We start from the raw sequence: 14,772 nt of genomic DNA, 5'->3' as shown, positions 1-14,772 counted from the left end.
TGATTTGATACATATGTAAATTAACCTGAGATGAGTCAGAGCTTGAAAATATGACTCTTCTCTGGTCACACAAGTAAGATATGACTCTTTTATGTTAATCTGCATAAAAGGCGGGAAGTACAAAAATGCATAATACTTATTGAATTTGTCTGCAAAAGAAATTAAAAGTGTAATTTATATGTTTAGAGAAACACAATGAACATTTAGAAACGCTCAGTGAGGGTAGCATAGTAGAGGTGACAGGTTCCCTTTAAGTCTCTGTCGTTATTAATCCAGGAGCGGGCTGCAGAGAGCCGCATATACTGCGCTGATGAAGTGCTCCAGATCACAGTCTCTTCCTTCTTCAGGCCTGTCTCTTCTTGACCCACAGTGGACGCGTGTGACACTATCCTTGGTAAGTTTCGGCTGCTTTTAGGCTCTCCAGTTCTGGAGCTTTCACAGGGCAGATAGAGATGGAGCTAAGAGATAGCTGTGACATACCTCCCAACCATCCCTGATCCGGCGGGACAGTCCCAGATTTCAGTGGCTGTCCTGGAGTATCCGTACCAGGGGGGTATGTCCCGCTTTCCTGCAGCTGTCACTGCTTCCATAGGAAGCAGAGACAGCTGCCTATAATGATGAAGCAAGAGCCGTTCGTTGGCTCTACTCTCCATCATTCCTCCCCCTGTCTCCGCTCTACACTGCAGGTCTGGGCAGAGGGCGGGGACGGCCGGGAGCTCAGTGAGTCCTGCTGCTGGGAAACGAGGTAAGTATGTAGAGTTTTTTTTTTTTTTTACTTCCTGTGAAGTGGGCACTACTGGGCATATTAGTGTGAGAGGTCACATAACTGGGCATAACTACTGTGAGGGGGCTAATAACTGGGCATAACTACTGTGAGGGGGGCAAATAACTGGGCATAACTACTGTAAAGAGGCATATAACTGGGCATAACTACTATGAGAGGGCACATAACTGGGCAAAACTACTGTGGATGGCACCTATCTGGCCATAACTACTGTGAGGCAGCACCTATCTGGCCATTACTACTGAGAGGGGGCATATCACTGGCCATTGCTACTGTTGTGGGCACATACAGTCCTGATCAAAAGATTAAGACCACTTGAAAAATGGCAAAAAATCATATTTAGCATGGGTGAATCTTAACAAGTTTCCAAGTAGAGCTTCAACATGCAACAAGAGGAAATGGGAGTGAGACGAAAAAAATGTGGAGCATTCAATTTCATGAAAACAACGAATAAACTGAAACAGGCTCTTTTACAGCTGATCAAAAGTTTAGGACAACACCTCCCCCAAAAAACTAAACCCGCCCCCAAAAAAATCCAACTTCCAAACATGAACTGAGTAATGAGTAGCTCCGCTGTTATTATCACTTCAAAAATTAGTTTCGGCATGCTTGATGCAAGCGTTTCCATGAGGTGAGTGGGAACATTTCTCCAAGTGGTGAAGACGGCTGCACGAAGGCCATCTACTGTCTGGAACTGTTGTCCATTTTTGTAAACTTCCCTTGCCATCCATCCCCAAAGGTTCTTAATTGGATTTAGATCAGGGAAACACGCAGGATGGGCCAAAAGAGTGATGTTATTCTTCTGGAAGAAGTCTCTTGTCCTGCGGCATTGTGTACTGTAGCGTTGTCCTGTTGAAAAACCCAGTCGGTACCACACAGACAAGGGCCCTCAGTCACGAGGAATGCTCTCTGCAACATCTGGACATAGCCAGCGGCCGTTTGACGCCCTTGCACTTCCTGAAGCTCCATTGTTCCACTGAAAGAAAAAAGCACCCCAGACCATTATCGTGCCCCCTCCACTGTGGCACGTGGAAAACATCTCAGGTGGGATCTGCTTGTCATGCCAGTAACGTTGGAAACCATCAGAACCATCAAGGTAAAAAAAAAAAATTCTCATCTTTTGCAAAGTCCAAACTAGTGAGACGAGGTCTTTGAAGACGTTTTTTGGTTTTGAAGCCCTTCAGTCTCAGATGCCGTCTGCTGGTTATGGGGCTGCAGTCAGCACCAGTAAAGGCCTTAATTTGGGTAGAGGATCGTCCAGTGTCTTGACAGACAGCCAATTGGATCCTCCGGCTCAGTGCTGATGATTTTTTTTTTGGGGTCTTCCACTTGACTTTTTTGTTCCATAACCTTTAGGATCATTTAAGAAATTCCAAATGACTGTCTTACTGCGTCCCACCTCAGCAGCGATGTCGCGCTGTGAGAGACCCTGCTTATGCAGTTCAACAACCCGACCACGTTCAAAAAGGGGGAGTTTTTTTGCCTTTGCCATCACAACGTGTGACTACCTGACAGAAAATGACAATAAATCCACATCTTTTCACAGATGTGGCCTTTTAAAGGCATGTGGTCCTAAAATTTGGATCTGAAAAACAGCCTGTTTCAGTTTAATCGTTATTTTCAATTAAATGAATGCTCAAAAAATGTTTTGTTTCACTCTCATTTCTTCTTGTTGCATGTTGAAGATCTACTTGGAACCTTGTTAAGATCCTACAATGTAAAATATGATTTTTTGCCATTTTTCAAGTGGTCTTAAACTTTTGATCGGGACTGTATCTGGCCATAAATACTGAGAGGGGCACTTATCTGAGCATTACTACAGTGAGGAGGTATATATTTGGGCATTGCTACTGTTAGAGGCACATATTTGTGCATAACTACTATAAGGGGGCACATATCTGGCCACAACTACTATGAGAGGGAAAATATCTGGGCATATTACTGTGAGGGGACACATAACTGGACATAACTACTGTGAAGGAGGCACATATCAGGCCATAACTACTGTGAGGGGGCACCTATCTGACCATAACTACTGTGAGGGGGCACCTATCTGGCCATAACTACTGAGAGGGGCACATTTCTGACCATTACTACTGTTAGGGGCACATATCTGCCCATAACTACTGAGAGGGGCACATACCTGAGCATCACTACTGTGAGGGGGCACATATTTGGGCATAACTATTGTGAGGGGGCACATATCGGGTCATAACTACTTTGAGGGGCACATATCTGAACATCACTACTGTGAGGGGGCACATATGGGGGCATAGCTACTGTGAGGGACACATATCTGGCCACAACTACCATGAGGGGGGATATATCTGGGCATATTACTGTAAGGGGCACATAACTGGACATAACTACTGTAAAGAAGGCACATATCTGGCCATAACTACTGTGAGGGGGCAAATATCTGGCCATAACTGCTGTGAGGGGGGACATATTTGGCCATAACTACTGTGGGGGCACATAACTGGGCATCACTACTGTGAGGGGACACATATCAAGGCATATTACTGTGAGAGGGCACATATCTGGCCATAACTACTGTAAGGGGCACATATCTGGCCATAACCAATATGAGGGGGCACATATCTGGTCGTAACTACTGTGAAGGAGGCACAATGCTGGCATAACTACTGTGTAGTGATGCCTCCCTACAGTATAGTGCGTTATTACATGTTCTGTATTGTGATTTATCTGTACCAGGATGAGCTTCTACTTTGGACCCCAGATGACTACAGATTCATTTAATTTTTCGGGTATACTGTGTGTACTATTCAGAATCCTGAAGAAGCTACTGTTCTAAAAAAAAAAAAATTCTGACATATTTAAGTAATCTACATTTTTTTTTTTTATCATTTTCATATTTTTTTTTACCTATTTCGCAAATTACAATGGTTATTCTGGAAAAAATAGGGACTACTGTATATTTATCTGACAGTGTAAAAGACCAAAGTCAACTTACCTAGATCTCCTAAATCCTGCGAGCCCAGATCGTGATGCCTCATCGATGAGTGGAATTACAATCTTTTCTGTCATGTCTGTTAACACGGTGAATGTCGGCTCCACAATGAAGTCAATAAAACCTAAACAACAGATTTTTTTTTTTATCTCACTATTCATTGCACAATAACAATATATTATGGCCATATTTATTGGAATATTCATGGAAATTAATTTGGAATTTGCTTTTGTGTGCATGTGTGTTCTGTATAATTTCCACTAGGTGGTGCCATTGTACAGCTAAAGAATGATGTTGCTCATGGTACTTATAGTGATGTACAATTACATTGATAGAAGACTTTAACTTTTTAATGACAGCAAAATAACAAATGCATTTTGGCTATTCTTTAAGATAAAATTTTCTTGACCTCCTATTAGAGGCTAAGTATGCTAAGTAATTCACAGTACTGCTAATATTTGGTTCAACAGTTTTCTAAATGAACCATTAAATTATTCAACAGAGGTGAAGAAAATGAGTGCAGGAGCATAAAAGGGACATCCTTAATGAAATGTACATTCTAGGCAATCAAGCGACTGAACTCATGACTCCTTTATTTCTATTAATGTTCTGTACATGTTATGATAATAGCACAAATGGGGTCTGATAACTTTATATAGTTTTAAAGTAAGCCAGTGGAGTTTTTAATTAATTAAGAGTGACATTTTTCTATCACAACAATAGTTCATTATAGACTGTGACCAAAGAGGAGAATGCTTTGTCAAATAGCATTGCCCTTGTGTAAAAAGGTAGAAAGTAACACTTGCTGTGCTTCAAAGACCACAGGAAAGAAGGCCTGAAGGTGAAGACAAAAGGCCCTCTCTTGTAATAAATAATTGCACTTGGAAGACCTGTGATGTACCAGTCACTTACAAAAGCTTTATCATTTTTTTTTAGCATGTCTGAGGCACAGGATGATGAAAAGTAATGTTTTTCTTTGGTCTCCCAGCTCTCATTAATAATTAGTGGCCTTCAGCCATGGTTCTTGAGCAGGAGAGGAGAGAAGTGTCTAGACTTTTCAAGAAGGCAAAGCAGATCATGTATGAATTGAATAACTTAGACATAAAACAAGCTGCTGAATGTCTCTGTGTCTGTCTCTATGTCTATCTATCTATCATAGTGAAAAGCATTGCAGAACTATGTTACTAGTTATTAGGGTGCTAATGATGAAATCTTGATCCAAAGTCACATACAGCAAAAAAAAAGAACAAATCTGCATATAGAATTATACAACTCTATGTATATTACAAAAAACATACCTATTTGGGATTGGGCAACCATTGTTGAATTGCGATCGCACAGTGGAGAAAATGGAAGGCCAAGTTCTGCTTCTTTGTCACCCTGCAAATAATTTCTAGTGAGTGGTACTGTATATTTCTGAACATCAACAATTAGTACGTGAATGCACAGATAAGTGACTAGTAGAATATGTCATTCACATATATCAGCAGCTACCCGAGATACATGTAGAAGAGCTATTGAAATGGAAATGATGCCATGCAACTCTCTGTACTGTGTCTTTATCAGGCAGGTGGATTCGCATCTGCACAACAAAACCACTGCTGATCGGCACTGGGAATTCTCAGTGTGATATCAAGTCAGTAAAGAAAGTGTATAATAAAGCCATCAAAATCTGGATCCCGCTCTGCTCTGAGCCGCATACAGTAGCTTACTTATATCAGCAGGAGTCAGGTTCATTTAGATTATGTACGAGTATGGAATGAACAATGATGAAATGTCATTCGCGTGTAAATTAGCTAATAAGTGAAGAGCTCTCTCAGCCCTCTCCCTGCCCCTACTTTCTGATATATACCCACAGGATAATGTCATTTATGATCTCAAAAAACAGCATCACTTCCATTTCCAAGAAAGGGCATCACCAATACGCTGGACTATACATTTTTACAAAATCAGAGATTGCTAAGGAGCTTAGGAAAACCACTGGGAACATTGCTGCTAAATGAGTAATGAGTGGGCAGCACATATAGCATTAATACACTGGACAAGGGGATGATAGCATCCCACGAGGGCTGCACATGCTTTATCATGTTACTCAGAACAGCACACAATTTAAAACGGTGGTAACCATTGCAAATTTGGGATATTTTCCCATTAAGCAATCTTTCTTGAGAATACAGAGGTATCAGTAACCAGGCTTTGTGTGCCATAATCTGAACATATTTTGTCCATGTCATTACAGCATGGGTTCAGTTATTTTTTCTTTCCTCACTGTGGATGTTTTCACATACAGTAAATGGCACAACTATTTGTGTTATTTGTTTCATTGGATGATTTTATTTGTCTATAATTGAGACGTAGATAACAGTCATGCCTTATTTTACTGGTAATCAATATAGAAATCCAGGTATTTCCAAAGGGTTCACTTACTTTTCTTGTAACTATGCAATTATTGTTATATTAATGCATTTATATAGCCTGATGATCTACAGTATGTGTGCATATATGTATAAAGTCTATAGTACCAGTTTCTCTAGCAATAGTATAAGCAGTACATACTGACCTGGTAATGAATACTGTGGGCAGTTCTTATTAACATAACATACTGGGTCCAGTCTATGGTAACACACTGGTGCTTCCTGAGACTATCCCCTACTTATGCAGGGAATGATGTGTAGATATATGTACTGGGAGATGTCCATCCCTAGTGCTACATATAACAACTAACCTCTTATTGTTTTTTATACTGTGGCCAGTCCTATAGGACCTGGGAGTGAAAAGTGAGTGCTAGTCCTAGATGACCTAGTGATACAGCAAAATGCCAAAAAGTACATAGATGTCTTTGTGTAAGGAGATTATAACATTATAACAAACAGTGAATAGATATGTGCATTTATATAATGTCATATCACAGCAGCACTGATCTATTGCACTGTGCACAGATGGAATTACGTTTTTATGTGGCTTCCATTTTTATTATATAGCAAATAGCAACATCCACACAGTGTAGGCTTTGTAAAAAGTTTCGGTCAAGTTGTGGAGTGAGCAGGGGCGTAGCTAAAGGCTCATGGGCCCTGGTGCAAGAGTTCAGCTTGGGCCCTCTACTTTGTGGCAACGGACAGGGAAACACATAGCCTTCGTGCAACCTGAAGCAAAAATTGAAACAGCACCCCCCTCAATCCAAATTCTTGACCTAACCCCTTCCCTTCAGCCAGAGGTGTAACTTGACCAGCATGCACTTTCTATAATACCAGTGTCCTATTATATGGCACAAGGGTTTTTGGGCCGCCTCAGGCTCCTGGGAGTGAGAATCCCATGAGCTGAATTGATATCTCCATGAGTGTAGAGAAAAGTAAAGTTGTATTAAATACGATGTACCATGTACCGTAACTCATGTTTGTTATTTCAGCTACTTGACCTTGAAGGTTACCAGTCTATTAACACCTTGTTTTCTTCTCCATGGATAGCTTTAGATGTCATCATTCTCTGTAAGAAGACAAATTTCGCTTCCTGCACCAATGTACCTATCAATGTACCAATGTTCTTACAAAATGCCCTAGGGACCTGGTAAAATAGATCCATAACATCTACAAGTTCAGGCAACTCTGGGTTTATTATTCATCACAAAATGAGAATATTTCTACATGCAAGAACATAACCCAAAGGACCTTCTCCATTTCAATAAATAATAATAGAATACCCACGGAGGGACTTTTCCTTGAACATATTACACATGATATTCATAACACAATGAAAATCAAAGATAGCATAATTGTGTTCAAGCTTCATACTGAAGTTAAGATACTCCAGTGGTTAGTTGAAGACAATATAATTATTGTAGGCACAATACTAAAAGCATAGTTTAACAAAAGATGAAACTATGTGCGCTTCTGTATTCTCCCGGCGCCGGCTTCCTCACTGCGCCTGCACCAACTACATTACAGTGAGGAAGCCGGTACCAGGAGCGCAACATTCACTCACTGCGCCTGCGCCGAATACAGAAGCGCACGGCGCAGGCACGGGAATTGGTACAAGATACTGAGAAGTTTCACGTCAATCAACAGGAGCAGGGCGGGCTGGAGGGACGAGATGGGCGGCTGAAATGGTTAGTGGACGGAGCCCTCTAGGTGCTAATGACGCCCACATAGCACCTAGGGGCTCATTAGCATATCTATAAAAGTACGTTTTTAAGGTGAACGGCAGCAGACAGATGATAAGTAAGAACACTGTTATGGACTGCTGACACTAGCACATCGCTAGTGTCAGTCAGCTAAATAGGACCAAATCTGGTGGTAGAAACCCTTTAAAGGAAAGATTGACAGATTAAATAGAAAAATCATTACATAGTTAGCTGATGATGGGAAGAGACTAGTGTTGATTGAGCACCAAAGTGCTCGGGTGCTCAAGTAGAACACTTTGGGATGCTCAGGTGCTCTACAGAGCACCCGAGCACAATGGAAGTTAATGGGAGAACCCTGGCATTAAACCAGGCACCCCCTGCTCTGAAGAGGGGAGGGTGTCTGGTTCACAGGAAAAGGTCAGAAATTGATGGAAACACCACCGAAATGTTTCGGGAACAGTATGGGGAGGATGTCTGGATGCATCTTGTACTCATAGTACGCTGCTGGGAACTATGTTGTCCGAGTAGTACGCCACTTTTACAGACTGGCAATAATACGCACAAAACCAAAGATAAAATTGATTTTAGAGGAAAAATTATTTCCTGTATATTTACTTGTATATAAAGTGCAAGTCCTGCCAAAAATTACAAGGAAGAGTCACTTCGATGCAACCTGTAAATCACATAAAGGAGGGCCTCATTCACATGGTACAATTGTTCAGGTAGTGGGACTCATAAAGCATATGCACGAAGGGAAAGGGCTGCCCAAAATTACAAGGAACCGGCACTACAATACACCCTTTATTACACATAAAGGAGAGCATCATACACACCCTTGAAAAATTATGATTGATGGCCTGCTGGTGACCCTCAAAAACATTAGAAGCAGGGGCCTACTGGTGACCCTCTAAAACATTAGGGGTGAAGGCCTGCTGCTGAGCTGACCCTATAAAACATTAGGGGCGAGGGCCTGCTGGTGACCATCTAAAACATTAAGGGTGATAGGGGTGAGGGCCTGCTGCTGATCTCACCCTCAAAAGCATTAGTGGCGAGTGCCTGCTGCTGAGCTGACCCTCTAAAACATTAGGGGCGAGTGCCTGCTGCTGATATGACCATCTAAAACATTATGGGCGAGGGTCTGCTGGTGACCCTCTAAAACATTAGGGATGAGGGTCTGCTGCTAAGTTGACCCTCTAAAACATTAGGAGCGAGGGAAGCCTAATAAGCATGTTGATACATCCTTTCGGACAGGACACTCCACGAGGGGCAAGCCGAGAGTTCCATGGAAAATTGTGCCAGCTCTGGCCACAGGTCAAGCCTGCCCACCCAGTAGTCAAGGGGTATCTCACTTCTCAGAGCGTCCACATTGTCCTATAACCCGATGTAGTCGGACACCTGTCAGTCTAGGCGTTCCCTGAGGCTGGATCTGGAGGGCGGCTGTCGATGGGTTGGCTGCAAGAATGATCTCATATCCAAAGTGACCAATACATCTTCAAACCGCCCTCTTATTGCAGGCGCTGTAGGATTCATACCCGCCCCTGTTTTGCTGTGGGTGGAAATTCCTCTGCCAGTGCCCACAACAGCAGAATGCAGCATATCTCGCAGCAAGGCCTGGAAATGCTGCATTCTGACATCCCTCTGTGATGCTGGCAACATGTCCACCATTTTCTGTTTGTATCAGGGGTCTAAGTACATTGCCACCCAGGAGCTGTGGAGGGGCCTTGATCAACAGACCGATGAGTGGTTGGTGCCAGTGAGCCTCAAGCCCGGCCTGGTGGTGTGCGATAATGGGCAAAATCTCGAGGCAGCTCTGGGACTAGCCGGTTTGACGCACATCTCTTGCCTGGCGCATGTGCTGAATTTGGTGGTGCAGAGGTTCCTTAAAAATGACCCCGATATGTCAAAGCTGCGGCATAAAGTGCGAGCCGTCTGTGCGCGCTTTCGGCCTTCTCACCCTGCTGCTGCTCGCCTGTCAGCGCTGCAGCGTAACTTCGGCCTTCCCGCTCACCGCCTCATATGCGACGTCCCCACAAGGTGGAACTTTACCTTGCACATGCTGGCCAGAGCAGCAGCATGCAATAGTGGAGTTTCAGCTTCAGCACGCACGGGTGAGTCGCTCTGCAGAACAGCACCACTTTGCCACCAATGACTGGGCCTCCATGAGAGACCTGTGTTCCTTGTTGCACAGTTTTGAGTACTCAACCAACATGGCCAGTGCCGTTAACGCCATTCTCAGCATTACTATCCCACTTCTATGCCTCCTTAAAAAAATGCTGCTGGCGATGATGGAAGAGGATGTGGCACAGGAGGAGGAGGAGGAAGAGGGATCATTTCATAGGGTTTCCAGCCAGTCATTCACAAGTGGCTCAGAGGGTGGGTTCCTGCACCCACAAACGCCAGGTACAAAATTGTCCAGCCAGGGCACAGTTCTGGAGGATGAGGAGGTGGAGGATGAGGAGGAGGAGATGGAGGAGGAGGAACAATGTTCACAGCAGGGTGGCACCCAAACCAGCTCATGGCCTTCACTAGTACATGGCTGGGGGGATACAGAGGACACCGACGATACACCTCCCACAGAGAACAGATTTTCATTGCCTCTAGGCAGCCTGGCACACATGAGCTATTACATGCTGCAGTGTCTCCACAACGACCGCCGAATTGCCCACATTCTAACTTGTGCTGATTACTGGGTGGCCATGCTGCTGGATCCCCATTACAAGGACAACATACCTTCCTTAATTGCGTCAGTGGAGCGTAATCGTAAGATGCGCGAGTACAAGCGCACGCTGGTAGACGCGCTGCTGGTGGCATTTCCAACTGACAGCGGGGGCACAGTGGAAGCTCAAGGTGAAGGAAGAGGAGGAGAAAGAGGTCGCCAACGTAGCTGGGGCACCACCAGCACCTCAGAAGGCAGGGTTAGCATGTCCAAAATGTGGAAAAGCTTTATCAGCACACCACAACAACCAGCACCACCAGCTGATATGGAACGTCAAAGCAGGAGGCAGCATTTCAGCAACATGGTGGAGCAGTATGTGTACACACCCTACATGTACTGAATGAGGGTCTGTCCCCTTTAACTTCCTGGTCTCCAAATTGGGCACATGGCCTGAGCTTGCCCTTTACGCCTTGGAGGTGCTGGCCTGCCCTGCAGCCAGTGTATTGTCTGAACGTGTGTTTAGCATGGCAGGGGGCGTTGTCACAATCAAGCGCAGCCACCTGTCCACAGCCAATGTGGACAAGCTCACGTTCATTAAAATGAACCAGGCATGGATCCCACAGGACTTGTCCGTACCTTGTGCAGAATAGACATGTACAGTCAGGTCCATAAATATTTGTACATAAACACAATTCAATTTTTTTTGGCTCTATACACCACCACAATGGATTTGAAATGAAACGAACAAGATGTGCTTTAACTGCAGACTGTCAGATTTAATTTGAGGGTATTTACATCCAAATCAGGTGAACGGTGTAGGAATTACAACAGTTTGCATATGTGCCTCCCACTTGTTAAGGGACCAAAGGATTGGGACAATTGGCTTTTCAGCTGTTCCATGGCCAGGTGTGTTATTCTCTCATTATCCCAATTACAATGAGCAGATAAAAGGTCCAGAGTTCATTTCAAGTGTGCTATTTGTAATCTGTTTCTGTCAACTCTCAAGATGAGATACAAACAGCTGTCACTATCAGTGAAGCAAGCCATCATTAGGTGGAAAAAAAAAAAATACATCAGAGAGATAGAAAAAACATTAGGTGTGGCCAAAACAACTGTTTGGAACATTCTTTAAAAAAAAAGGAACGCACAGGTGAGCTCAGCAACACCAAAAGACCCGGAAGACCACGGAAAACAACTGTGGTGGATGACCAAATAATTATTTCCCTGGTGAAGAAAACACCCTTCACAACAGTTGGCCAGATCAAGAACACTCTCCAGGAGGTAGGTGTATGTGTGTCAAAGTCAACAATCAAGAGAAGACTTCACCAGAGTGAATACAGAGGGTTCACCACAAGATGTAAACCATTGGTGAGCCTCAAAAACAGGAAGGCCAGATTAGAGTTTCCAAACGACATCTAAAAAAACCTTCACAGTTCTGGAACAACATCCTATGGACAGATGAGATCAAGATCAACTTGTACCAGAGTGATGGGAAGAGAAGAGTATGGAGAAGGAAAGAAACTGCTCATGATCCTAAGCATACCACCTCATCAGTGAAGCATGCTGGTGGTAGTGTCATGGCGTGGGCATGTATGGCTGCCAATGGAACTGGTTCTCTTGTATTTATTAATGATGTGACTGCTGACAAAAGAAGCAGGAGGAATTCTGAAGTGTTTCGGGCAATATTATCTGCTCATATTCAGCCAAATGCTTCAGAACTCATTGGACGGCGCTTCACATTGCAGATGGACAATGACCCAAAGCATACTGCATAAGCAACCAAAGCATTTTTTAAGGGAAAGAAGTAGAATGTTATGCAATGGCCAAGTCAATCATCTGACCTGAATCCGATTGAGCATGCATTTCACTTGCTGAAGACAAAACTGAAGGGAAAATTCCCCAAGAACAACCAGGAACTGAAGACAGTTGCAGTAGAGGCCTGGCAGAGCATCACCAGAGATGAAACCCAGGGTCTGGTGATGTTTATCCATTCCAGATTTCAGGCTGTAATTGACTGCAAAGGATTTGCAACCAAGTATTAAAAAGTGAAAGTTTGATTTATGATTATTATTGTGTCCCATTACTTTTGGTCCCTTAACAAGTGGGAGGCACATATGCAAATTGTTGCAATTCCTAAACCGTTCACCTGATTTGGATGTAAATACCCTCAAATTAAAGCTTGACAGTCTGCAGTTAAAGCACATCTTGTTTGTTTCATTTCTAATCCATTGTGGTGGTGTATAGAGCCAAAAATGCTAGAATTGTGTTGATGCCCCAATATTTATGGACCTGACTGTATACCAGCCTTAACCAGCCATTGTTATACTACAGCCCAATTGCTCATTGTTGTATTTTGGATATTTCACACTCTTTCAGAGTGTACCCTTATTAAAAAAATGAAATGAAATTTAAACCAAAGCCCAGTGTTGGCTAACTCGTCCTCCTCCACCACCGCTTCCACCTCCACTGCTGCGTCCACTGCCTACTCAAACTCCTACTCCATATGGACCTCCACCATATATATCAAGTTTATTTTAATTTTTTTGTGCGTATTTCATTTTATGTAATTTCACTAATTTGTCTGTTACAATTTTAGGTGAAATTCACAAATTTTTGGGTGTGATATACCACTGCTTTACCTAGTAAACAGGTAAAAACATTTCACTAATTTGTCTGTTACATATTCGGGTGAAATTCACAAATTTGTAGGTGTGATATACCCCTGCTGTACCTAGTAGACAGGTAAACAAATTTCACTAATTTATCTGTTACATTCTTGCGTTAAATTTGAAAATTTTTGCCGTGATTAAACCCCTGCTCTGCATAGGTGATACGGACATAAATTTTAAAAAATCGTCTGTTACATTGTCAGGTGACATTTTACAAATTTTGCCGTATACAAACCCCTGCTCTGCATAGGTGACAGGGAATTACATTTCAAAAATTCATCATTAATTGATGCGCGCCCCCTCCTTTCATTCAATGCTTAAACTTTAACAATTTGTCCCACATTTGCGCTTCAATAATTAGTTTCACTTTTCCGCTCGATCATATTTAATTTCAAACAATTAACCTTCCTTAAATGTGGTCTCTCTTTCTCACGCTCCCTCTGTGACGTGGAACCCTGATTCGGTGATAACCATGATCAACATGGTAGACTCAGAAAAGAACATCGAAGGTGGATAGAGAAGATATCCAAATGGATAGTGGACGTCACGGGGACGTGCAATCAGGCAGAAGTTATCTAGAGTCAACAAAGCGGCAGTAGGGTCCTCCTGTCTAACGTTTCCAAATCCTAAATACCCCAGTGACATTCCCTATAATTTTTTATTATTCATTCCAATAACAGGGAATCTTAAGAGTGCTGTATTGTTATTTATCGTCACTACCTCCCCGAGTGGGTAATTGCCGCACACCCCCTCTTTTCCTTCAATTCTTCTGTTTTAATAGCTTCTCCCACATTTTCGCTCAATGAAAATTACATTTCATCCATTGATCTCCCTTGGATGCGCTATCCCTTTCTCACGCTACCTCTCCGTCGTGGAATCCTGATTCGCCACTAACCGTAATCAACATGGTAGGCGCAGAAAAGAACATCAAAAGTTGATAGAGCAGATATCCAGATGGATCGTGAACATCACGGGGACGTGCGACATGGTGGGGCAGTATGTGTGCACACACCTACATGAACTGACTGATGGGTCTGCCCCCTGCAACTTCTGGGTCTCCAAATTGGGCACATGGCCTGAGCTTGCCCTTTACGCCTTGGAGGTGCTGGCCTGCCCTGAACGTGTGTTTAGCACGACTGGAGAGGGTTATCACAGGTTATATTTCCCAATGTTTTTAGGTGTACCCTAATAAAAAAAAAAATTTTTTATTTAAAACCAAAAAGCAGTGTAGGCGACTTCCTCCACCACAGCTTCAACCTACACCGCCGCATCCACTACCTTCTCAACCTCCAACTCCATATGGACCTCGTCCTCCTAGATCAAGATTATATATTTTTTATTTTTATGTATTTTATGTTATTTAAAATAATTTCCCTATTCACATTTGTTTGCAGAGCGCTTGTCATGCTCTTAACTAGAGTTGAGCGAACACCTGGATGTTCGGGTTCGAGAAGTTCGGCCGAACTTCCCGGAAATGTTCGGGTTCGGGATCCGAACCCGATCCGAACTTCGTCCCGAACCCGAACCCCATTGAAGTCAATGGGGACCCGAACTTTTCGGTACTAAAAAGGCTGT

General features: G+C 43.2%; 1 protein-coding gene across 4 annotated transcripts in view; it reads right to left on the bottom strand.

Annotated features, from left to right (window-relative positions):
* Window positions 1-14,772, bottom strand: part of PDE1C (phosphodiesterase 1C) — a 1,393,842-nt gene that overhangs the window by 121,444 nt on the left and 1,257,626 nt on the right. For all 4 annotated transcript variants that reach the window (XM_044293926.1, XM_044293925.1, XM_044293928.1 and 1 more), the window contains 2 exons: window positions 5,054-5,135; window positions 3,759-3,879 (listed from right to left, as the gene is read on the bottom strand). In XM_044293926.1, coding sequence (XP_044149861.1) covers window positions 3,759-3,879; window positions 5,054-5,135 — 203 coding nt within the window. The remainder of the gene's footprint in view (window positions 1-3,758; window positions 3,880-5,053; window positions 5,136-14,772) is intronic.

The sequence above is a fragment of the Bufo gargarizans genome, chromosome 5 (genome assembly GCF_014858855.1).
Source record: "Bufo gargarizans isolate SCDJY-AF-19 chromosome 5, ASM1485885v1, whole genome shotgun sequence".
NCBI classification, from domain to species: domain Eukaryota; kingdom Metazoa; phylum Chordata; class Amphibia; order Anura; family Bufonidae; genus Bufo; species Bufo gargarizans.
Note: the sequence above shows the minus strand (reverse complement) of the source record. Positions and strands in the feature narration are given on the sequence as shown.